The 23,992-nt window shown below is 39.6% G+C and overlaps 2 protein-coding genes across 4 annotated transcripts; one reads left to right on the forward strand and one right to left on the reverse strand.

Annotated features, from left to right (window-relative positions):
• Window positions 1-1,360: 1,360 nt before the first annotated feature.
• On the reverse strand, window positions 1,361-14,617 carry ATPSCKMT (ATP synthase c subunit lysine N-methyltransferase). Of its 2 annotated transcripts, none has more exons than XM_050891375.1 (5): window positions 14,568-14,617; window positions 13,722-13,999; window positions 11,309-11,446; window positions 10,052-10,102; window positions 1,361-4,622 (listed from the first exon to the last, which is right to left on the reverse strand). In XM_050891375.1, exons 2-5 carry the CDS (start codon window positions 13,992-13,994, stop codon window positions 4,425-4,427), a joined length of 660 nt encoding a protein of 219 aa, XP_050747332.1. In that variant the 5' UTR covers window positions 13,995-13,999; window positions 14,568-14,617; the 3' UTR covers window positions 1,361-4,424. The 2 variants fall into 2 exon arrangements, with proteins under 2 accessions (XP_050747332.1, XP_050747333.1); XM_050891376.1 differs by lacking the exon at window positions 14,568-14,617 and adding an exon at window positions 14,154-14,263.
• A 306-nt stretch (window positions 14,618-14,923) lies between these two features.
• Window positions 14,924-23,041, forward strand: CCT5 (chaperonin containing TCP1 subunit 5). Of its 2 annotated transcripts, XM_050892265.1 has the most exons (11): window positions 14,924-15,057; window positions 15,922-15,982; window positions 16,077-16,241; window positions 16,753-16,951; window positions 17,728-17,920; window positions 18,876-19,025; window positions 19,356-19,475; window positions 19,888-20,073; window positions 21,069-21,206; window positions 21,598-21,778; window positions 22,754-23,041. In XM_050892265.1, exons 1-11 carry the CDS (start codon window positions 14,953-14,955, stop codon window positions 22,879-22,881), a joined length of 1,626 nt encoding a protein of 541 aa, XP_050748222.1. In that variant the 5' UTR covers window positions 14,924-14,952; the 3' UTR covers window positions 22,882-23,041. The 2 variants fall into 2 exon arrangements, with proteins under 2 accessions (XP_050748222.1, XP_050748223.1); XM_050892266.1 differs by lacking the exon at window positions 16,077-16,241.
• The last annotated feature ends 951 nt before the right edge of the window (window positions 23,042-23,992 follow it).

The following is a 23,992-nucleotide window of genomic DNA, read 5'->3' on the forward strand; positions in this document are numbered from 1 at the left end:
AAAAAAATGGTAACTATCCTTGTATAAGTCTCCCTCAGTAAAGCATACAAAGATTAACAAAGATTATCATACAAAGAAAAATACTGAAAATATTAATTCTGCAGCTATCTCAATCAAGGGTGATTTTTAAGTCACCAGACAGTGACAGATGTGATAGATGCCACACTGTCTTATCAAGAACTCAAGAAGTCTTCTAGAAGAAATATACGTTACTTCTGAAAAACAAGTTGGGGCTACATTGTAAAACTAGAGAACTGCAAACTTGGCAAATGTAAAAGATTGTAAAAATAACTCTCAAAGCAGAATTTACTGGCATTAAATCTGATGTTAGGCTGCCCTCTTCAACAATGAATTTGAAGGATTCATGTCCTTTCTTGAATAAATGCTTCAGTATTTGTAAACCATCATGAAGTGAAACTACAGAAGTATGAAGTGATCTATCAATAATTAGTGTTCATTCAAGTGTAATGGTATCAGACGAACCCATTTCTGAGTGAATGCTCATCGCAGCCCATTCTTAGTGTGGATGTTCCTATTCAATGAGAAATACGCACAGCTGATGTGCAAGTCTGAACTATTTCAAAAGCAGTTTGACAAACTGCCATACTTGGTCCATAAGATTACCTTCTTTCTTTCCTCCCATACCTCAAAATATAAAAGATAAACAAAATGCTACCTCTGCTCACTTCCCCTGTAGATATTACAACGGTATTATAGTGGTAAAAATTTTTAAAGAACTCTGTCGCCTCCTGAGCTCTGTCCTTCATTAAAGGTGAAAGACTTTCCCAAAGCCTGGGCTTTGGAACTTTTTTCCCCACAGATCATACTCATTCAACTGGCTTGTGAAATGTGGTATTTTATTTTAAACTCGATTCTGTACCTTCTTACCCGGCTACAACTCATGAGTCAGAAATAAACAGCAGCTCAGAGACAGAGGATTAACTTCCTTGGAGCAATATTAGATTAAGTGGCAGCATATAATCAGACCAGAGGATAAGTAAAGAACTTCAATACACCCAGTAATACAGAAATGCCTAAAGCTCACAAAATATGTGCACATTTCACAAACAAATCTGGACAAGCTTGGTTGACACTGCTGTGTAGCTGTAGTGACTGTGCAGTATACCGAGCAACCTGCGTATCAGATGGCTCTCTTGTAGCCATACCCCTCTCCTCCCTAGAAAGCCAATTTATGCAAAATTGAAAAACCACAAAACTACTGAAAACTACAAAATTAGAATTGTAGCACTCAGATGCCGCATTGGTACAATTGATCTTGCATCACAAAGCCTGTGGGGACATAGTGTGTCTCAATGCAAAAAAAAAAAAAAAAAAAAAGAAAAAATTTGAAAGTCTGACTCCTGCAGAACTCTGACCTGTATTATTTTCAAACAGATCAAATTCTACGATATTTCAGGAAAGCATTACTCATTCAGCAATGTAGCAACTTTTTTGCTAAGATCTGGCAGGGCAAGGAAGGAATAAAACAAGTAACTCCCAAAAGGCAAGTGATTCTACTAGAAGACGTAAACAAAGGTAGACCATAGGTTTTTCTGTATATCTGAATCACTCTGGTTTTGAACAGCATGTGTAGCTTGAAGGTTTCCTTCTTTTGGCTTCAGACCTACACTATAATTTGATTAAGTCAGTTCTCTAAGGCTTTCCTGGTTTTCAGAAGAAACAAATTTGTACTCTGAAGTAGCATATCAACAAAATCATAATACATTACCCTAGCAATTGGAAGGGTATCAACATAATAATCCGAACTGTGACTTCAGTTATCACTGTAAAGTATTTAATCTTGTAAACTATCAAATGAATGTAGTAACTGATAGAAAAATTGAGGACAACATGGTAAGAAAATGCCTTCCCAGTACCCCTGTGTAAATTAGAGCAATTTGCTTTACATTTCACACTTCAGCCATGGAAACAGGAAATACAGCACATTTCCTTACGTAATAAGGAATTCCGAACCTTCAGACCACTGTCTGTCTCAGTGTAGGCCCCCAAAAGTAAATGGCCAGACCAAGAAACAGCCCTCTGCTTCACTTTAAAAGCATTCATAAATCTCTCCTTGCCTTGAAGATAGCACTTAGTGCTCCTAAAGCTCAGGCCATTACATCATTAGTTCTCTCTCGCCCTCCTTAACAAGTATTTCTGGAGCAATAGGTGGTAATTAAGAAGCACACACCCCAAAGCCTTTACCACGGGCAGAAGTGACAAATTCAGTTTTACCTTTTAACAGGCAAACAATAATGCAATAGACAAATATATAGTCAACCACAGCAGAAAAAGTAAATATCCGCTTCATTCCCTGAAAACTAACTTTAGTGAAAGTAGGCAGTAGAAACTTGGGTCAAAGCACTGCACTGCAAATAAGTCACAATTCACTTCAAAATCTTTTGTCTCTCTTACCCTTTATAATAATTCAGGGAAGGACTTGGCTTAATTAGCTAATTTCCCCTTTGTATGGTCTTTTTCCAATAGAAGTAATTTCAGATTTCCTTTGTCTGAGGTTCCAGTTTTATGGCCTTGGGATATTAAAGTAAATGCAGCCATTTTAGATAAGCCACTGTAGCCCTGTCCTGTCACCGTGTAATAATCATAACACTTAAATCATGGGCGAAAGTTTAGTGCAGTTTTACAAGATGCACCATGTTACACTGCAGTGAAAGGCTGTAAAAGACTGCTTACCAGAAATCAGTGTTCTTCAATAGATACAGTCTCCATATTTACAGCTGTGCCTTGCCATGCAAGGCTGAAATCATCTCTCCTTTGCAGACTCCAGAGCGGACACATTTGCCCCTTTCTTCTCCTGCTTTGTATACATTACCAGGACAAAATCATTCTACTGCTCCATTTCAAATCCAAAAAGTGTAGATTTATATTTTAAATTCTCCTTCCTCCTCCCCTCCCACCAAAAATAAAAAGCCTGGGTACAAGTGTAACTGTAGACTACACATCCCAAATAACATCTAACTTCTCTTCAAGTCAGATACTATAGTCCAGCAAACGCGCTTTCCCAATGCCTAATAAAATGTCACAGGCTTTGTATTTACCTGAAATTGCAGGGTCTCAGCACTTCTCCTGGCCTGAGCTAATTTTAGTTGTGATAACTACTACCTAGAAGTTAGGCGACAATTCCCTAGCCTGTTTTAGCTTCGTTCTATCGTTATCATATATGCAAAGGTCTGACAAACTTACATAGTCACTGCTTAACAAACAGTCTATATGTTAACTGGGGCCAGAGGAGGCTAACTATGAACTTCGACTAATGGATGAAAACAATAAAACTTTACCTGGGAACCAAGAGACCAACTAAGCAGACTGTTAGAAAATAGAAAAGTGCTGTAACCATGTTAGAAAAGGAAAACGTCACAGCAGTGACAGTACCCCACTGCAAACCAGTATCAGCAAAAAGACAGGGAGAACTTGCTTCACTTCCAAGGAAAAGCCATGCAGCCATGCCATGAGTTTCTGAGATCTCATCAGATAGCACAGAAGAGTAGAGGGGAAAAGAAGCGTGACTGAAAACCTCCCTTGCCATCTCACTATAAATTAAATGAGGTCTAATCAGATTTAACCAAGCTAGCGAGACCAACTAGCTCTGGAATCAGAGTCTTCATGACACACTGAAGTACACAACTCTCACCCATACCTTATCCAAGGTTTGAGCACACAGAAGTGGTGACACTTCACTGCTAAGGAGGTGACTTTTGAAACCCTTCCTAAATCAGAGAGGTTAGGAAAAATCACAATCATTTGCAAAGGCTTATACCAATAAGTGTGCAGTAAGAGCACATTTCTGCAGTTTTGTCTTCACATAACAAATTAAATAAAAATACATTAATACAATCAAGGGCTGCACTTGTGTTAATGAATAAGCAACTTGTTATATTTGCTTGTTGTGTCATATTCAGCTTTAAAAAGCACACATTCGAGGCCGAGGTGTAAAACATCGGTATCGTCATCATACTCAGTTTGATGTATGCAGCATTATGCCTACTTGGCACACATAATGAAGACATTCGGGAACCAGGCTCATTTGAGAAGCCACTTGCACACCACTTCCAACACCAATAACAAATGCTATGTAGGCTCAGAAAGAGTGCACATATTAAGTTCGCCAATTTGAGCATTTTAACTTACACATCTGTTCCCCTTAACAGTAGGGAACTGTGTTTTATCCCATTTTCCATATTAAAGTTTTCTGCTTCTATAAAACTTTCTCATAATTTTTACTAACTACATTAAGCCATTTAACTACACCTTTCACTAACCTTTGTGTGCTTTCAGATAACCAGTGTACTTCAGTTATTTTAGTGAATACATATCTCCATATCCTGGGGCTCTATTCACATTAATCTTATCTTTAACAGGTGAAGTCAAAGCCAAAAGTTCCAGTACAAGAACAAATTAGATGTTTAGGATTCTGTCTCTGGTGTAATTTCCAAGCTTTTTGTTTCACATCCTCTAGAATGTTTCAAGTCATAGGCCCACACAGTGTCTATTCCCTCTCCAGTAGTATGATCTGGGATCCAGCAAGGGAAAGGAAAACGACAGGCAATGACTCTGGCATTACATTCAAGTTCTTCTTCCAGCTTCTTCTCCAACTGTGGCATCTGTTGAGCAACAATAAAAAGTTTTCAGAAGCAGTAAAAAACAGAAGCATTTGCTTTAGAATCTAATTCAAGTGTTCAACAAAAGTCCAAGGTTTGAGGAATTTCTGGAAAAAAATTTAGGAAAGTATTCATGATATACATTTTGGCTTTGATGGATTGACAAAGAATATCTAAAATTACAAAATGGTTATTACACCCTGGTTGGCAAGGTCAAGAAAATCATAACTAAGTTCTAAAAATTCAATGAAAAACTGTAGATAATCCCTCAGATAAAAAACTCCACAAATTAAGAAAAGACTTTGCATTTTCCAATTCATGATTCTCTTCAGTGGGATTCTTCTCTGTAGAGAATGAAAGTTCAGCCCCCTGAATTTATGTGATTTATGACACCAAGTCGCATGAACTATTATGTGATACTCAAAGACCAACGCCTCTCCTAATTTCCAGTCTAACCCCAAGACAGATCCTTGGACACTCAAAACATCATACAGTCAACAACCCAAAGCAAACATTCTGCTGTCACTGTATGGTAAAGTATTGGTATGTTAAATACTATTGAAATTGAGCTTTGTTGGCTCCAGCCGGTTAAGATACCCATGTAAGTCCCTGCAGCAGTACTGTATGAAACAGCATATAGATTCAGAGAATCATAGAATGGTTTGGGTTGGAAGGGACTTTTAAAGTTCATCTAGTCCAACCCCCCTGCAGTGAGCAGGGACATCTTCAACTAGATCAGGTTGCTCAGAGTCCCATTCAACCCGATGTTGAGTGTTTCCAGGGATGGGGCATCTACCATCCTCTGGGCAACCTGTTCCAGTGTTTCACCACCCTCATCGTAAAAAATTTCTTCCTTATATCTAGTCTGAATCTACCCTCTTTGAGTTTAAAACCCCTTGTCCTATCACTACAGGCCCTACTAAAAAGTCTGTCCCCATCTTTCTTATAAGCCCCCTTTAAGCACTGAAAGGCCGCAATAAGGTCTCCTTGGAGCCTTCTCTTTTCCAGGCTGAACAACCCCAACTCTCTCAGCCTTTCCTCATAGGAGAGGTGCTCCAGCCCTCTGATCATTTTTGTGGCCCTCCTCTGGACCCGCTCCAACAGGTCTATGTCTTTCCTGTGCTGAGGCCTCCAGAGCTGGACAGTACTCCAGGTGGGGTCTCAGAACCACCTCCCTCAACCTGCTGGCCACGCTTCTTTTGATGCGGCCCAGGATATGGTTGGCTTTCTGGGCTGCAAGTGCACATTGTTGGCTGATGTACAGCTTTTCATCCACCAGTACCCCCAAGTCCTTCTCCACAGAGTTGCTCTCAGTCTCTTCATCCCCCAGCCTGTATTGAAACCAGGGGTTGCCCCGACTCAGGTGCAGGACCTTGCACTTGGCCTTGTTGAACCTCATGAGGTTCACATGGGCCCACTTCTCGAGCTCATCCAGGTCCCTCTGGATGGCATCCTGTCCCTCCAGCACGTTGACCACACCACACAGCTTGGTGTCATCTGCAAATGTGCTGACAGTGCACTTGATCCCACTATGTCATTGATGAAGATATTAAACAGTACTGGTCCTAATACAGACTCCTGAGGGACACACTTATCACTGATCTCCATCTGGACATTGAGCCATTGACACTACTCTCTGGATGCAACCATCCAGCCAATTCCTCATCCACCGAACAGTGCATCCGTCAAATCTATCTCTCCAATTTAGAGAGAAGGAAGTTGTGGGGGACCATGTCAAACACCACTATGCAACTCTCCTTGGTTGAAGCCCTACAGTTTACCTTTCCTCCATTCGCAAAAATTGAGCAGATATGAAAGTCAATGGAAATATCACTACTCTTCCAGAAAAGAGCAACACCATACCCAGTCAGATACGCTATCGCCAATAAGTACTTTGCAAATTCTGCTATGGATTAAGTGAGAAATTAACACATCTAGACTTCAAAGACATTTCCTTCCCATCCCAGATAGTGATTATGTTCTGAAAAAAAAAAAAAAAACAACTTGATAGATTTAGCCATTTTTGTCCTTTGGAAAAGTTTGATGTTATGCTTAAGCAGATCAGTGCACATCCATTTGGAATTCCTTTTATTCTTACATACTGCATCTACCTCAGGGAGTAATTATAACAGCAAGCTCCACAGGTTACTTCTATTACATGTAAAAATCTATTTACTTTGATATCATGACATAACATTTAGATGTCAAAAGGACAGTAATTATTTACGAATACAGCTCAATTTAAGTCACAAAGGACACAACATAAATAAAAAATTCACAAAACAAGAAAAAAACCACAACAGAACATTATAAGAAAACAAGAGTGACTGAAGAAAATGTATTTCCAAATGCTGCAGATAGCTTCCACTATCACATGCACGCAGGGTGTGCCTTTGATGTAACATCCTATTATAGCTACATTTAAGCTCACAATGGAATATTTTAGGAAAATTATAGTCATAGATCTAATACATCAAAGAGTTACCTCTGAATATTTTTAAGCATTCTATGCTCTGATTTCATCCATACAGCAAATGCTTTTAAACATTTTTTGCTACTGCACCTTAAATAAACTAGAAAAATAAGCCGACTTTGGTATTTCAAACTGAGCTGAGACATCAGAAAAGACTAAGTTGTTACAGAAATTACAAATATAGACATAGCCTAATTTTTAATGAGCAATTATGAAAATTAGTGACATCTCATGTCTATATTAGCTCAAATTAGAAAAATTCATTAATAGTTCAGCCAAAAAGAATTGTATCCTTGAACCAAACAGTCAAACTAGTTTTTAAACTAAATGTCTCAGTAGCATTAGGTGTTATAATCACACTGTATTTTATATCAAGCCAGGGTTGGGTTTCTTTGATATGTCTACATAGACATACAGTTTAGTAAACCTTTTGTACAGTATATAATCAGTTAAAATACACAGAAGCTGTGAACAGGAACACCTGGTAAGAATTCTGTCATCTCACCCTGAACAAGTAAAAGTCCCTCTGCAATGACTCACAGACAAACACACCTTCCCTCAGATGCTTGCAAGAACAGAGGTCTTAGTCTTCCCTGAAGATCAATAAATCCAAGTTCTGTAAGCTAATCTTGGATATGAAATAAAAGCACTGTGTGACAGCATCAAATCAGACCAGTATTATTAAAAAAGCTGAAGAGATCTATTGCCCTCAGTAAAAAAAGAGAAAATGCATTTGTCATGGTTTAACCCCAGCCAGCAACTAAGCACCACGCAGCCGCTTCCCCCTCCCTCCTCCCAGTGGGGTGGGGAGGAGGAGGGGGAAAAAAAAAAAGTAAAACTCGTGGGCTGAGATAAGAACTGTTTAATAACTAAAGTAAAATAAAATACACTACTAACTAAGAATAATAATATAATAATAGTAATGAAAAGGAATATAACAAAAAAAAGGAAATAACACCCAAGAAAAAACAAGCGATGCACAATGCAATTGCTCACCACCCGCTGACCAATGCCCAAGCAGCAATCCCCCCTCCCGGCCAACTTCCCCCGTTTATATACTGGGCATGACGTTCCATGGTATGGAATACCCCTCTGGCTAGTTCGGGTCAGCTGCCCCGGCTCTGCTCCCTCCCAGCTTCTTGCACACCTGCTTGCTGGCAGAGCACGGGGAACTGAAGAGTCCTTGGCTTAAGATAAGCGCTACTTAGCAACAACTAAACCATCAGCGTGGTATCAACATTATTCTCACACTAAATCCAAGACACAGCACTGTACCAGCTACTAGGAAGAAAATTAGCTCTATCCCAGCCAAAACGAGGACAGCATTAAAGTTTCTGAAAAATCAATTTAGTTATTCAGGAGGCTAAGCATTCACAATTTGCGAAGTAAATTTAAAGGGGATCATGAGCAAACTAATGCTCAAGAAACACAGCAGTTCATAGGTTTAGATCTGTTACATTTATGACAGTATTTTTATTGGAAGAATTTAGCCTAGTATTTACTGAATTTACTGAAGTTATTCTGAGCCCTATAGCTACTCTTTCTATCATAGCTGTTACTAATTTATCCCACTTTATACTATACATTGAAAGTTAAGCCAGTATTTCTACTAGGTTTACTCACATTTTCCCAGGGCATTTGTTCATTTCTAGTTTACTGAAATATCTTTCTTCACCTGCACTTTTCCCCTCAGTGCAACTGCAGAATTTCTGACTGCAAATTCAAATATTTATACTGCCCCCTCCCGGAACTCGAGCTAGAGAGCACATAACATCCAAACCTGGCAACATCTGTAGCACAAGTAACATCACAGTTCTCACTAATATGCCACCCACAAAAGGGGGGGGGAATAAAATGCATTTTCACTTCAGTTTCCAACATGAGTTACAATTTGAATCTGAAGTAGGTATTTAATTCCAATGCTGTTAAAGAAAAAGCAGAGAATATGGAAGCTTTATTATGCTTCTTGTTGCATCTTCCTGTTACTACTACAGAAATATTATCAGCGTATGTTGTATGGTATAGCATCACATAAAGCTCTTCACTCATTTCATCCCACATCTGCCTTAGCAGAGGAAGAAGCAATACAGAAGCATTTATAGGATATTTCTGTTTCACTCCTCCATATACATTCAACCTATACAGAAGATTCTAATAATAAATCAAAATATCAAGAATATTTAAAATATTTAAGATTTTTTTCTCTTTTTTAGGAAAAAGAGAAAAAGAAAGCTAGATCAAGCCAAAAGCCAAAGTGAATGTAAAGTCTGACTGAATTTATTAAATATATCACTAAAGCAGTCACTATGCAACTCAATTGCTACACCAATTTTGAAGAACGCATTTTCCCCAGGGACACGATGAGCATAGGCTACAAAGCCTTCTTAAACGCAAAGAATTCATGGACTTGTACTCTAGCAATTATACTTGAAGTATTTGTCTCCCTTCCTAAACCCTCACAGTCTAACATGGGCAAGGGATTATTTCAATATACCAGCTGCTGGCCTATTTGAGGTGATCCGGTTTTTGGAGAAGAACATGAGGAAGGTTCAATACTCTCCTCTAACAAGTTTCCCAAAAATCAGCTGGAGCCAATTTCCTACTCCATCCTCTCCCTGCAAACTCCTCGTTTTTTCAGTATGAAAAACTGAAATTTTCGAGAACCAATCTATCACCTTTTCCCCAAGCAACTTGAGCACAGCAGTTTTCATTTTGGTTCTGAAGTAATGAACAGAAAATACTTCTCAAAAAAACGTGTATTTTCAGAGCTCCAGTCTGCATACTGTCACAAGTTCTACCAGGTTTTATCGTGGACATTAATAAGCGACACTGAAATATCAAAATATTAGTATTAACTACCTTTGACATTCTGCAGGTTGGTTCATTTTGCAGATGAATGTACTAACACCGAATGCCTTGGTATTAAAATAATTAAACAATGCAAAAACAGTAAACTTACCATTTGAGGTACCCCAAAAACAACAACATTTGTATAATGGGAAAAAGAAACCTAAAACAAAATTTAAGAACAAGTCTTAATGAAAATTGCATTTATATTTGCAGAAGTTCTCACCATTCTTTTCCCCTAATCCCTCTAGCTGCACTCCTTTCAACAGGGATTTAGACCAAAAATAAGAAAGGAGATCCCATATCAACTTTTCATCACACAAATTTCCACATAAAGACAACTTTATATTGCTGGACACCAAAAAACTTCTACTGCCTGGCCAAGAATATGGCACCAATTCTAGTAGCACAGAAAGTATTAATTTAGAAAATGCCTACATGATTTTACTCATGGCTAACTTTTTCCACAACTCATGTATATGTTAAAATGACGTACATTTTAAGTTTGCCCCCACTTTTGTTAAGTGTTAGCTAGCTATAAAAACTTGCCAGGCATTCCAATGCCTGGGTTTTTCCAGTCAGTGCCATGAAGTTTTCCTATGCTCCTCTCTGAACAAAGATAAAAACAGTACATTCACACTTTTCCCCAAAATACCTGGTATCCACTTTACCCATTACAAAATGCCATTCTTAAAAAACAAAAACAACCAACCAAACAACCCAAAACACAACCAACAATGACAACAACAACAACAAAAAAACACAAAAAAGCAAAAACCAAACAAAAAAACCCCACAACTTTGACAGGAATAGCAGGGGAGAGGCCCACATAAATATGACCCAAAAAAGCACGCCTCATTAAAGAAGCAATTATGACTCAAATGATTGAAAATTGTGAAAAAAAAAAAAAAAGACTCATTCACATGTAAGTTACCTTAAAGCAACACTAAAAACCAGGTAATGCATTGCACAGCTAGAAAAGAACACGTCTAATGAAATGTCAGATGAGATTCTGATCTTGCACATTAGGTGAATAAGTGTCTTGTTACTGACTCCACAGAATCAGCTCTCAGTGAAGCCTGACATTACAGTACCCCACACCATTCATCAGGCACAAGCATGACATAGTATGCTCAAGGAGCCTGTACTGAACAAGGACAGCACTTCACCAAAGCACAAAACCATCAGAGCAGTGTATTGTGCTGTGAGTCTAGTTTCTGTGGGCTCAAATACTTTTCTCAAAGCCCAACACAGCACCTTGCATCAGTCAGAATGCCAGTCAGCATTCTGGTTCTTTCAAAAAGGTATTCCCAAATTATGTAAATCTCTCAAACATCCCAGATTCATTCTTACATACTTCACCACCTACCTTCCATAAGTCCGAAATATAAAATTTGGTGTTCTGATGTACCCCATCTCTCCAGGCACGGTATCTGGAGTACCAGACTAGCCAGGGATTTAATTCATAACCAACAGCTTCGAATCCCCTTTTTGCAGCTGCTATCACCTACAAGGAAGAAAATAAATCTTTACTTAGAAACAGAGAAAGTATATTCATCTAAAAAGGAGCACAGTTTTATTTACAATATAAATCAAAGCAATGTACTTTTGTAAGTCACTCAGGTTTTAATCCCCAACAGATTAGTAGTATAGTGAACCAAAAAAAAAAAAAAAAAAAAAAAATCAAACTACATTTTACTATTATGACTAGTGCCATTGAAATTAATATACTCAGACGAACAAAATGAACCACTTAAACATTCACAGGGCAAACCTGTAAGCTTGTAGTATGTCTATGCTTTACATAAAAGTTTAATTTAACATATTCATGACACTACCTTGGAATTAGAGAGTACCAAAATTGAACATGGAGAGAACAGTGAACTACACAAGCAGAAATGCTCAAAATTAGAGCACTTAACTTATTTGAAAAGCAGTGATGGGTAGGCACTTGAGAAACCCCTGAATCACAGCCAAAATGACCTACCAGTAGAAAGATTATCAAAGTAATCTGTTGACCTACATTTAAAAAAATGTAGGTCAAAAATTTAAATGTAGGTTAAAAAAATTGAAAAAAACCCTACACCTAAAGCTCACAGTATAGCTTTCATCCAACGCTAAGCTTCATGTGTCATTTTAAAAGGCAAAAGGTAATTCAGATAACAAATAGACTTTCAAAGACATTCCTCTAAATTAGACCCTAAGATTTAGAATTGTAATTCTAAACTGTATTACAATTATCTTCAAACAGGATCAAAGCCTACTGATTTTTAGACAAATAAAAAAAAATTAAGGAAAATAGAAAAAGGCATCAGTTTCTAGAGTGAATACTTAAGTCATAATTTAAAAGGTTACTGCCAAGTTTTAATCAGGAAAAGCCTGATGAACTATGAATTACAGAACAGGCAAGGTGAAATCAGGAAGAAGTACACATTTCTTAATAGAACTTCTCAAACAGCATTACCTGGACAGTATGTTTCACACTATTAAAACAATGCATCTTCCATCATGCACACAGCATTTGCAGATATACTAAAAGAATCTGACATTTTTACCATGCTTGGAAATAAAAATATGGTCACATTTATCCACCAATTACACCTAAGTCAGTGCTAAATATTTAAAAGCATCTGAACAGAAGCTCAACTTTTTTCAGGACAGATGCATTAAGGCAACACCAAGCATTCAATTTTAGGCACCTGGCTCTCCAAGTAGTCTTCAGTCTCCATTTAGGCACATATATATAAAAAATGAGGATTAAACATGCAGTACCTAGTCAAATTAAATGCCTCTGATGAGGGTCAACAGTCGGACTGCTGAGCAGAGAGGGCATCAGAAACTGCAGTTCTCTCATACCTATGTGCTTTTCTCTGTTTCCTACTCGAGTACAATTCCTTCTAAGCCACCTTCACAGATTTGGATTTCCAAATCAAATTTTTTAGCGTGGACAAATGGTTGACTCATTCACATGAAATATGGACAAAGGTAGCGTTCAAGAACTTACTTGTTTCCATCAAAAACCCACTTAATGCGCCATCCTGTTGCTAAAACTGACCTGAAGCAGACAGTTATGAAATGGTACACAAGACATCGCAACTACAAAAACCCCACACCATTCTCCACTATACCCTCACCACCACATTTCACAAATTGGGGTTCAGACAATGTCCTGGAAACACAGTATCACTTTGGCTTTGGTGATTCTCACCACGTCTCTTGGTAATTATTCTAGTTTCACCACATGGATTTTTAAGTGGGGTAGCCAGCACTGCACAAAGGTGCTAAAACTACAGTTCTAACAATACCAGGATTTTTATTTTTGTAATCCATCACTCATTCTCTTTTGTTCTTCTGTCACCTTCATACAATACGCATAGAGCTGCAGCTCCAAAAGCACAGTGCTATTTAATCTCACAGCCTCACGTGCTGCAGCTAGAAACCTATATGGAATCACAACTCTCTGACAATCACAATACCAATACATCGATTGCATCTTTTCACATGAATGCAGTGTAATTCCCTCCAGCCAACAGGGTGACGTTATCATTTTGTGTACTACCTTGTCAAGGTGCAGGTAAGACTGGAGCAAAAAATGTTAATTACTCACCTAAACTGAATGTAAACCTTTCTCAGCTTTGAGCCTTTCCATACCGCTCAAACAAAAACACTGGATGCCAAAGACAAGACAGACATAAATATAAGAAAACAGCAGCAGCCACAGCTAGAGCATCTAGCACTTTTTTGAGAGGTGGTATAAAAGGAAGGCAATCTCCATAACTTACAATACGGCCATCCCCGCTACCAATGTCAACTAGGGAGCCGTTTCTGTTTTCTAACATTTTCAGCACATTCTGGATCTGAGTGGAAGTTGCAGGAACGAAGGGCAGGCACACTTTCCTCAGAGCCGGGGTCACGAAGGGGGTAACCACAGCATAGAGTGCCACCAAGGTCCCACCAACACCAGCAGTGACCAACAGCCCCCAGCTCCTCCTTCTGGAGCCACCCTCACAATCCTCTTGCAGGCCTGCTGCATGGCTCTCGTTTGCCTTGGACATCACACCTAGAGATAGACATTGAAGAGTATTTTCTCTAACAGTTTTATGAAGTGCTCACTTAAGACAACGCAGTGTATTATATCAAAGAGATAGGACATCAGGAAAAAAACTTATATCCCTTTAGCCGATTCCTAAACCCTAGGGAAATGTAACTATTACCACTTTTGAGAAGCTGAAGCGCTAGGTTAATTTTTCAGGGCAGGAAAGCAGTTTCCATTCAAGCCCATAGCTCTTCCCACCCGGCCGGGCAGCAGCGCGCCCCGGAACAGCTCCAGGGCGGCGCAGGCAGAGGTCTCCCCGCCACGGACCGCCCGGGAGCCCGCACCCAGGGACATTTCCCTGAGCGGTTACTCTTCTTCCCGTCAGGAAGAACTCTTCTCCAGAGCACAACGCCCCGAGCTGCAAGGCCGCCTGTCAGCCACAGGCTCACCAACGCCCGCCCAGCCATCCCGCCACAGCCACCAGCGAGGCCTCCCCTCCCCGCCCGCCAACAGGCGGCCGTTCTCTGCCGGCTGTACTTGTAGAGGAGGGCAATACCACCTCGCTATGCGGGGGGGGGGGGGAGCCCGAAACCTTTCTGAAGGCGCTTCGGAGAGGAGCGGCGTGCACCCTTCCGCCGTGTGCCTGTCCTTACTCCTTCACGTCGCCCGGTGCAGCCCGCTGCTGCCGCCGCGCCTGGCGCCCGTATCCTGCCCCATATAGTATCCTCCCTTCCCGCCCCCCCCTCCGCCCCGCAGCTGGGGGACGGGGCCGTGAGCGCCGCGCAACTCCCACCGTGCCGGATGCTTCCAGAAAGGTCCGCTGGAGGCGCCATATAGGTCCCGCCCGCGAAATGTGTCGCGCGGCTGCCGGCTGCGCAGGCGCGGTGCCGGGCGCGGGCGAGCGTGCTGCGTCACGGCGCGGCAGGCGCGGCTGCATCCGGCTCGTGGTTGCCCGGTGCGTGGGAGCAGCGGCAGCTATGTCGGCCATGGGGACTCTGGCGTTTGACGAGTATGGGCGCCCCTTCCTCATCCTCAAGGACCAGGAGCGCAAGACGCGCCTCATGGGGCTCGAGGCGCTCAAGGTGAGCGGGGGGCCGCCGATCCGTCCGTGGGCCCTCGCCGGGCGGGGCGGGCCGCGCCGCGCCATGCTGCCGCTCGGGGCGGGGAGCGGGCGCCGTTAGGCCTCGGCGGGAGGCTGGGGCCTGTTGGGACGAGGCGGTCCTGCGCTTGTCTTCTGCCCCGTGTCAGGCGCAGGGCGCCTGAAGTCTGGTCTAGGCCCGCAGGTGTGGGAGGGAGGGAGGGAGGGAGAGAGAAGGCATCGCCCCCGGGGCTGGGAATCCGCCATCCGCGGCGTAGCGTCTGTGGGGTCTCCACGGCGTGAGTCCGCTCCTGAGTCGCGTGGCTTCGGGGTCGTCTCCCCTGTAGGTGCGGCGCGCCCCTCCCGGTGGCTCCTGGTGGCCGCGGGCAGGGAGGCTCCCCGCAGTCCCCTCCCTGAGACCCCCGCACCCCCCCGCCCCCGTCTGAAGCTCGGTCGTTGTTCCCGAGAAAGGCCGTGGGTCAGCGAGCCGGCAGCCTTGTGTGAATGTGTGTGATTTAAATACTGACGGAAGAGTGGACCAAAATTATACTGGCTTCTCCTTTTAGCGTTGCTTGCTTCTGTTGCTTCCTTGCTTTAAACCTCGGGGCTGTCATTTTAGCTATTCTGGTTTTGCATGCTTTAGCGGTGCAAGTGCAAGCTGTGCAAGAAAAGACACGGGAAATGTTTCTGACATAAAAACAATATGCATATATTGATTTTTTAGATTTTTTTTTTTAGTCATCATTGGCTGTTGTCAGTTAAATTACGATATTTGCGTTAGCTTTTTTTACCTGTGTTTTTCTTAGCTTAATATTATGATTTTGAGATGCATGATAATGATTTACCTTATTTCTGCTTTGTTTTATAGTCTCACATAATGGCAGCAAAGGCTGTAGCAAGTACTCTGAGAACATCGCTTGGGCCCAATGGTAATAATGAAATAATTTTAATGGTTCTTTCTCAGTAATTGTTTGGGGGGGCGGGTTCTAGATTTTCCTTCATGCTTTGAATATATTTTTTTAGGCTTGGATAAAATGATGGTGGACAAAGATGGTGAGGTGACTGTGACAAATGATGGTGCTACCATCCTGAATATGATGGATGTGGATCACCAGATAGCCAAACTTATGGTGGAGCTGTCTAAATCTCAAGATGATGAGATTGGGGATGGAACTACTGGAGTCGTTGGTAAGAAAAGATTTTAAATTTAACTTATCTTTTTCAGCTCTAAAATCAACCTTCTTCAGCTATTTTAAGAAATTTTGTGTGAAGTAACAGTAGCTTTTCTGTAGCACGTTTTTAGAGTATTTACTGCTTCAGTATTCTTGTCAGTTCTTGTATTAGAAATCTTCTAATCAGAAAGACGCTTTTGTGTCTTTTTGAAGTATGGTTACATTTTAAGTTAGTGTTGAGAGTCCTCTTTGTACTTTCAAAATTTTTCTGCGTAATTTTCTTCCATAATCTACCTGTCCAGCCTTGGTGCCCATGCTTCTTTTTGGTCTAACATAAAGCAGTTTTCTTTCCAAGCATAGCAAGTAGGGAGTTGTTTAGGGTTATTTTGTCATTTAAGAAACCTTGAACTGTTAAAATATTACAGAAAAAAATCAGAAGGCATACTTTCTAATCTTTCGATAACATATTAAAAATGATGCTTCAATCTGTGGAAGAGTAAACATTATTTTAAAATTTTGTTTTATAGTTCTGGCTGGAGCGTTATTGGAACAGGCTGAGCAATTACTAGATCGTGGTATTCACCCTATCAGAATAGCAGACGGTTATGAGCAGGCAGCCCGCATTGCTATTGAGCATCTAGACAAAATCAGTGACAGCTTTCCAGTTGATCCACAGAACATTGAACCTCTGATCCAGACAGCAAAGACAACGCTAGGCTCTAAAGTGTAAGTCACAAAAACTTCAGAAGAATTAAGTTTACCTTAAAAACACTTTGAGTTGAAAGGAGAAATCCTGGTGTCTTGATGGATTATTAAATTGTTTGTGTTATTGGAGTGGCGGCTGAAGGCTCTTTTATGTTTGATTTTGGCTAATTTCTAAATGGACTCATGTCTCAGGATAAGAAATTGTGAATCCTTTTTCTCTAAAGGGTCAATTCCATGAGGTTAAACAGCTGCAAAATCAGTTTCATTCTGACCTGTTAGTTCTAGATTTTGGCATCGTGGCAAATTCCAAGATTAATGCAAACCTTTTAAAAATAGTTACGTGGAATATTTCAAAGGTTTGTTTTGGTGGGCCTTGTTTTCCCCCTAAAAAAAATTTTTGTAGGATAGTTCCATAAGTGCATTTTTCATTGTGGGTTCTATGTGTAGTATATAAATTAAGATACTGTAAGGGCTTCCTTTACAGAGCTGTCTTAACAGTGGTTTCTGTGACTTGAATGTTTCTTAGTGGTTAATTGTCCTCACTTGTTTCAAACCTGTATCTTGAGACTATGTCCACAAAGACTACTTAGACAAACTGTATTGCGTGTTCTGTTTTCTGCTATATTTAGCATCTTTTATTTCTGTGAACAAACAAGCAGGACCCCCTCTTTTAATGTAGCATACTAAAGTTGTTAGCTATAGTGATACTTTTTTCTGTTTGAGATTGATAGAATCACTTTTTTCCTTCCGAATTGTGGAAATGTAATGCAACTTTATTGTATTGTTTTTAAACCTAGAGTTAACCGTTGTCACAGACAAATGGCAGAAATTGCTGTAAATGCTGTACTGACAGTAGCAGATATGGAACGTAAAGATGTTGATTTTGAGCTGATCAAAGTACAAGGCAAAGTGGGAGGTAGACTGGAAGACACACAGTTGGTTAAAGGAGTGATTGTGGATAAAGATTTCAGTCATCCACAGATGCCTAAAGTAAGTGATGTCCCTGTGTGTGTCTCTCATCTGTAATGGCTTAAATAAGATTGTCTAGCCCATTTCATATGCTGCCCTAGCATTTCTTAAGTATTTAAACAGTGTTGTGGTTTGGCTTGGTTTTTCACCCATATATCAACGGAGAAAGGGGAGAGGAGCATTGAATTCTTCATGCTGGAAGAGACCACGTTAGAATGTACAACAGTCTTGGGAAATTGAGAAATGATGGGGGGGGTGTGGGGGGGTGTTAGGGGAGGAATTACTGTACAACTAAGTGAGGAGAGGTGCAGAGTTCTATGTGGAAGCAGAAATAATCATCCATAGTGTGTAATATGCTTAAGATGCTTAATGCAACTCAGTATCAAGAAATGCTTCTTAAGCTTTATGAGTTGCCATGTTGTCCTGTTTGGAACACCCCAGAAGCTGTCCTTTTATTATATTTGGTGTAGGTAAGGTCTCCAAGTCTTTGTGCAGTGTACTTCAAGAAAGAGGGAGGCAATTGAAAAATATTTTAGAATAGTAGAAATTTTATAGTAGGTGACACTGTTGATTCTGTAAAAAGGAAGACTGGCGGAAAATGTCAGTCATGTAGTACATAAAAGGTGGCTATGAAGATGGGTGTGTAGTATTCTCAATGGTCACAGTGGATAGGGCAAATAATGGTTTCATTGAAGTGTTTTTTCTGTCTTTTTAAACATTAAACTATAAAAAGACATCACTGGTAAAGATTGTTAAGGGCTTAAACAGTGTCTTGAAGCTGTGGAATTTGTTCTAGGTGGGTTATAGAAACTTTTGATGGAATTATTTGGATATAGTTAGTTCACTTTAGAAATGGTCTTCAAGTTTCCTCCTATCCCTGTGTTTTTAAAGATATGTCTGTATGTTTTGCAAATATAAGAAAGAGGTGTTACTGAGGTCAAAACTCAACTTTTTTTTTTTTTTTTTAATTGTACAGGAGCTTAAAGATGCTAAAATTGCAATCCTTACTTGTCCGTTCGAACCACCTAAGCCTAAAACCAAGCATAAGCTTGATGTCACATCTGTGGAAGATTACAAGGCACTGCAGAAATACGAAAAGGAGAAGTTTGAAGAGATGGTGAAACAGGTAGTCTTTAAGATTATTTCTTTGTTTTCTACGTTTTTCATAGCCTTTACACAAAATAGCATAGTGCCTTGATTTGTTTCTGGAAATGAGCTAATAATCCTGATAGGAGGCAACATACAAGCAATTGTAAGGCTATGAATAAAAGTTAAGTTTATGTAAAAAAGAGATACCACCCTGGTTTGAAATTTACTTTGATCTCTATGTATGCCAGATGGTTCTTTTTCAGACTTGTGTTTTGAGAAAATTAGGAGAATTAAAGCCATGAAGAGATTGTTTTTCATTCCTGTGTTAGTTCTGAACAGTAAGATTGATGTTGTGTGTTGCTTTCAGATAAAAGACACTGGTGCAAACCTTGCGATTTGCCAGTGGGGTTTTGATGACGAGGCAAATCACTTGCTGCTCCAGAATGAGCTGCCTGCTGTTCGTTGGGTTGGTGGACCTGAAATAGAAGTAAGTAAAATCTTCTAAAATTGGGCTTTCTACGAGTTCTCAAACATTTGTTAAGTAATATGCTGTACCAATTAAAAGTTCAGGCTTTCTGGGTAGAACTGCATAATCATGTGTATGGATAGGTATTGGAGAAAAATCATTGGGGATCTGTGGGAAGAACCTACAATTAATGGGATTATGATTTATAATTGGAGTGTATGCATATTACTTGTTAAAAGTTTTACATGGCTAGGAATGTTTCTGCTCTAGTCTTGCTGTTTGCATAAACAAGGCATCGCCTGAAGTACTTTGAAGGGATGGGAAGATAACCTTTTGGAGTAGCCATTTGACAGATTCTCTTCCACTGGTTTTATGTTATGAAAAACATAATGGAAAAGTCTTCTCAAAATAATTGATGGTTGTTTAACTTCAGTTAATTGCCATTGCAACTGGAGGACGCATTGTTCCTCGCTTCTGTGAACTCACGGCAGAGAAACTGGGTTTTGCGGGTATTGTCCGAGAGATCTCCTTTGGAACAACGAAGGACAGAATGCTTGTCATTGAACAGTGTCAGAATTCCAGAGCTGTGACCATTTTCATTAGAGGAGGAAATAAAATGGTGAGATGCTTAGTTTGTTACGAATGTTTGATACATAAGTTGCAGAATGTGTAGTTTCTTTCAAAAGCATATTAACTCTTCTTGGTTTTGTCTAAATTTTCCTTTCAGTGTGGACAAATAGAAAGGGGGAGGGTTGTAGGCAGTCGTGACTATGTGTTAGAAGTCACTTGTTAGATTCACATCCTATGTTTTTGAATGAAAACTTTGTTTCCTCACTATTAGACCATATAGTCCATAAATATAGAAGTAATTTTACCTGTGGATGCTCTAATTTGTTTTGTCTCATGGGAGGGTCACTTTTATGAATAAAGACATACTGGCATTTTTTAAAAATTTGGTTTTATTATAGACCTAGGTATGTCACTTCTGATTTAGTCCAGTTAAAAAAAAATTTAAAAATTAAAAAACCCAAACCACCCCACCCCCCAAAATGAGACTATTTTAAATGCTTATATACTTAACCTGGTTCTTGATTGTACTGTTAGTGTTAAATTATATTTAGTATAGGTCAAGTCCTACTTTGAGTGAAAAACCTTAGGAAGAAAAGAACATAACCCCTAGTCTGAAGAGTTCTTTAAGAAAGAAAAAATACTGCTTTAAAGGTTAGCATAACTTGTTAGATCCTTCTACATCTGTTGAAGTTGGGAGTTGACACAAATTGCAGTCTGAAAATAATGTTGGCGTTTGAATTTAAGTGTTTTGTGTCTTGGAAATATGCAAGATTGAAAACCTTATCATGTAAGTTTTTGTTGTTTCAATTTATGGATTTAACAAATAACATTGAAAAGGTGTGTATTTTTTTTTTATTCCTTCGCTGCCACTGGATGTCTAACATTTCATATTTTGAAACAGTATAAATAGCAGCAGTAGAGCTGCATTAGAGCCATGAAAAGGTCTTACAGTTTATTTGCAGTTTCTATTTCTGTACTAGGAAATACATCTTCATAGCCTTCAGTTGTGTATATTGTAAAATACATGCTATTTTGTAATTCCAGATTATTGAAGAAGCAAAGCGATCTCTTCATGATGCACTGTGTGTAATCCGGAATCTTGTTCGTGATAATCGTATTGTATATGGTGGTGGTGCAGCTGAAATTTCTTGTGCCTTGGCAGTCAGTGAAGCAGCAGATAAGGTAAGAAAGGAACAGTTACAGCTTTCTTTAATTTATGAAGGGAAAATAAGGAGTAAGTCCATCTTAAGAGATTCCAAAAAAACTTCAAAGAGCTTCCAGAAAGTGCATATTATGGAATTTCCTGACATTCACTGATAACCAGGGTTAAAAGTTTTCCTTCCCCTCTCTGTAAAAAGTAGTTACCAGTACCTTTTTCCTTTTATGATAAGAGCAGTTTAAAATTGTTTTAATTTGCAAGTAGTTATCATCCAGAGGTATTTGTTCAGTTATTGAGATGCATATTCCCAAGAAAATCTGCATGTCATGTATACATTTTATAGCTGGTGTGAAAATCTGCTTTTGCTAACATTGGAGTTAATAGCTGTATGAATTTAAATTTCTTTTCCCCCAGTGCCCATCTTTGGAACAGTATGCTATGAGAGCTTTTGCAGATGCCCTGGAGGTCATTCCCATGGCACTTTCGGAGAACAGTGGTATGAATCCAATACAGACTATGACCGAAGTGCGGGCTAGGCAGGTGAAAGAAAATAATCCTGCCCTCGGCATTGATTGCTTGCAGAAAGGAACAAATGGTAAGAACTGCAGTGGGGAGAAGGAGGAGCATAACAGGGTTTTCTTTCTCAGAAGATCAAAACGCTTACTATTTTGCCTCTCAGCCCCTTTTTTTTTTTTTTTTTTTTTTTTAACCTGTGCATCACTTCAGTTATGAACTCTTGCCCCGTGCCATAATAAATGGGAATGCAGGTGGAGAGATACATGCGTGTCTACCGGGTAGAAAATGTATAATTGCTTGAAAAACCTTTATTTGGTGGCAGGATTAGTTGAAGATGTTGGCTGACCTTGTGGCACAGCGATAAAAGCTACTCACTATGAGGCAAGAGCAGGCTGTGTTTTAAATATTGTGGTTTTAGTGATCCAGTTTACAGTGCAGCCCTACAAACAGTTGTTTTGAGAAACAGCTTGTGAAGAAGTAAACAAAAGGTTGGAAATGTCTCTAGGTAGTGTTGTTCACACCAGTATGTATGCATACATAGACCTGTAACAAGCATGTGAAGACTAAGAAACCAATGTACGAAAACTTATTTTCATCTGGACATACACTTTCCACACTCTTATTCTGTTCCTTTTTTCAGGAAAGAAGGTGGTAAATTTTGGAACACAATGTAAGACATTGTGTTTATGTAAATTAATAACCCTTCTTTGCTTAGGTGTTTCTGCTTTACGGCATTTGAACTTTCACTTCTTTAGTGGTTGCTCAGCCCTTAGCATGCTTCTAATATTTGTGTATAGACAAAGTGAGAAAAGGTGAAAAGCTACTTTGGGAATTGGGGAAGACTTAATTGGGAAAAGAGTTTGGATCTTAATGTTCCAAGATCTTTGGTAAGAACCCAGACATAAATATCTAGTTTGTACAGACTGTCAACCATGGTGGCCAAGAGTAATAATTCTAAAACATTCTTTAAAATTACGTGGAAATTACTATCTCAGGTTAAGTGTTACATCTAGATTTGAGGAGAGTATCTAATTCTTCTGCTTCTTTTTGGCAGATATGAAGCAGCAGCATGTTATAGAAACCTTGATTGGTAAGAAACAGCAGATTTCTCTGGCGACTCAGGTTGTTAGAATGATTCTGAAGATTGATGATATCCGTAGGCCTGGAGAATCTGAAGAGTGAAGGTTGAAAAGCAAGAAACATTAAGGGGGCCACAGCAGTAGCGAAGACGGTAGTATTCTGATGCTTCATCTTCAGCTATTTATTTTGGACACTTTTTGTTTCAGATACTGTAATGGCTAATTGTTGGAAATAAAACACAGTTTAGCACTGGTGGTTTCAAGACTTGTTTCAGAAGTATCGTTGCATCTTCTCTTAGACAGATGTGAATATTCATTGAAAACACTTCTTGAATGTATAGGAAAAAAACATTGATAATGCAGTAATAAAATTCCATGGGTCTTTTTCCATTGCTCCTGCAGCTAACTTGGTTAGCTGCTTGTGAGCAAAGCCCCCAGATTTTCATTTTAAGAGGTCTGTCGCTCTTCAGTGAAGCAAGCGAAAAATTATTGTAGCCTCCAGTAATTCTCATGTGTTTAAAATATATCAAGTATGAAGTTTCAATCTGAAGATTTAAAGGACCTGTATTTCATGCTTCCAGTTGCTTCCATTTTTTCTCTTGTGGTATCCTTAAATGTGTTCCTGATTTATGTGCAAGGAGGAGTTTTTTCAGGGCTATACACATTCAGCCAAGTGGGTTTTTTTCCCCAAAACTTTTGTCTATACTACCACAATTGACTGCACTTACTTTGTAAGTCCCAAGTGTGATCTTAGAATGGTAGAGTAAAATTTACTAGTAAGGTGCCTTGCTTGTGAAATTATTAGCAAGATACAAGTGGTAGACCAGAACTAATGTGCAACTTTTTTGCAGATTTCAAAAGATAGGGAAGTATTGAAAATACCAACTCAACATTACTTGCGTTACATTTCATGTGCATAGTTTTAAAGTTTCAGAGCATAGTAGTACACAGGAAACTTTTTTACTGACCGCTGTTAGCTAGCAGGTCTTGTTCTAGTCATTATTTGCTGTGATTATACATCACTTGAGTCAAACAAAATCCTTCAGTGAGTGTTGGTAGAGGAAGAAGGGTAGAAATAACAAGTTTGACTTTCGTGGTGGGAGAGTTCCAGGACTGGTTATAATAAAGTATATTTCCAGAACTGTTTGAGGAAGAATCCTGCAAAGCTTTATTTTCATTGTTAGAAAATGAGTACTGGGTGTTTCATTGTTACT

The sequence above is a fragment of the Gymnogyps californianus genome, chromosome 2, assembly GCF_018139145.2.
Source record: "Gymnogyps californianus isolate 813 chromosome 2, ASM1813914v2, whole genome shotgun sequence".
Lineage (NCBI taxonomy): Eukaryota > Metazoa > Chordata > Aves > Accipitriformes > Cathartidae > Gymnogyps > Gymnogyps californianus.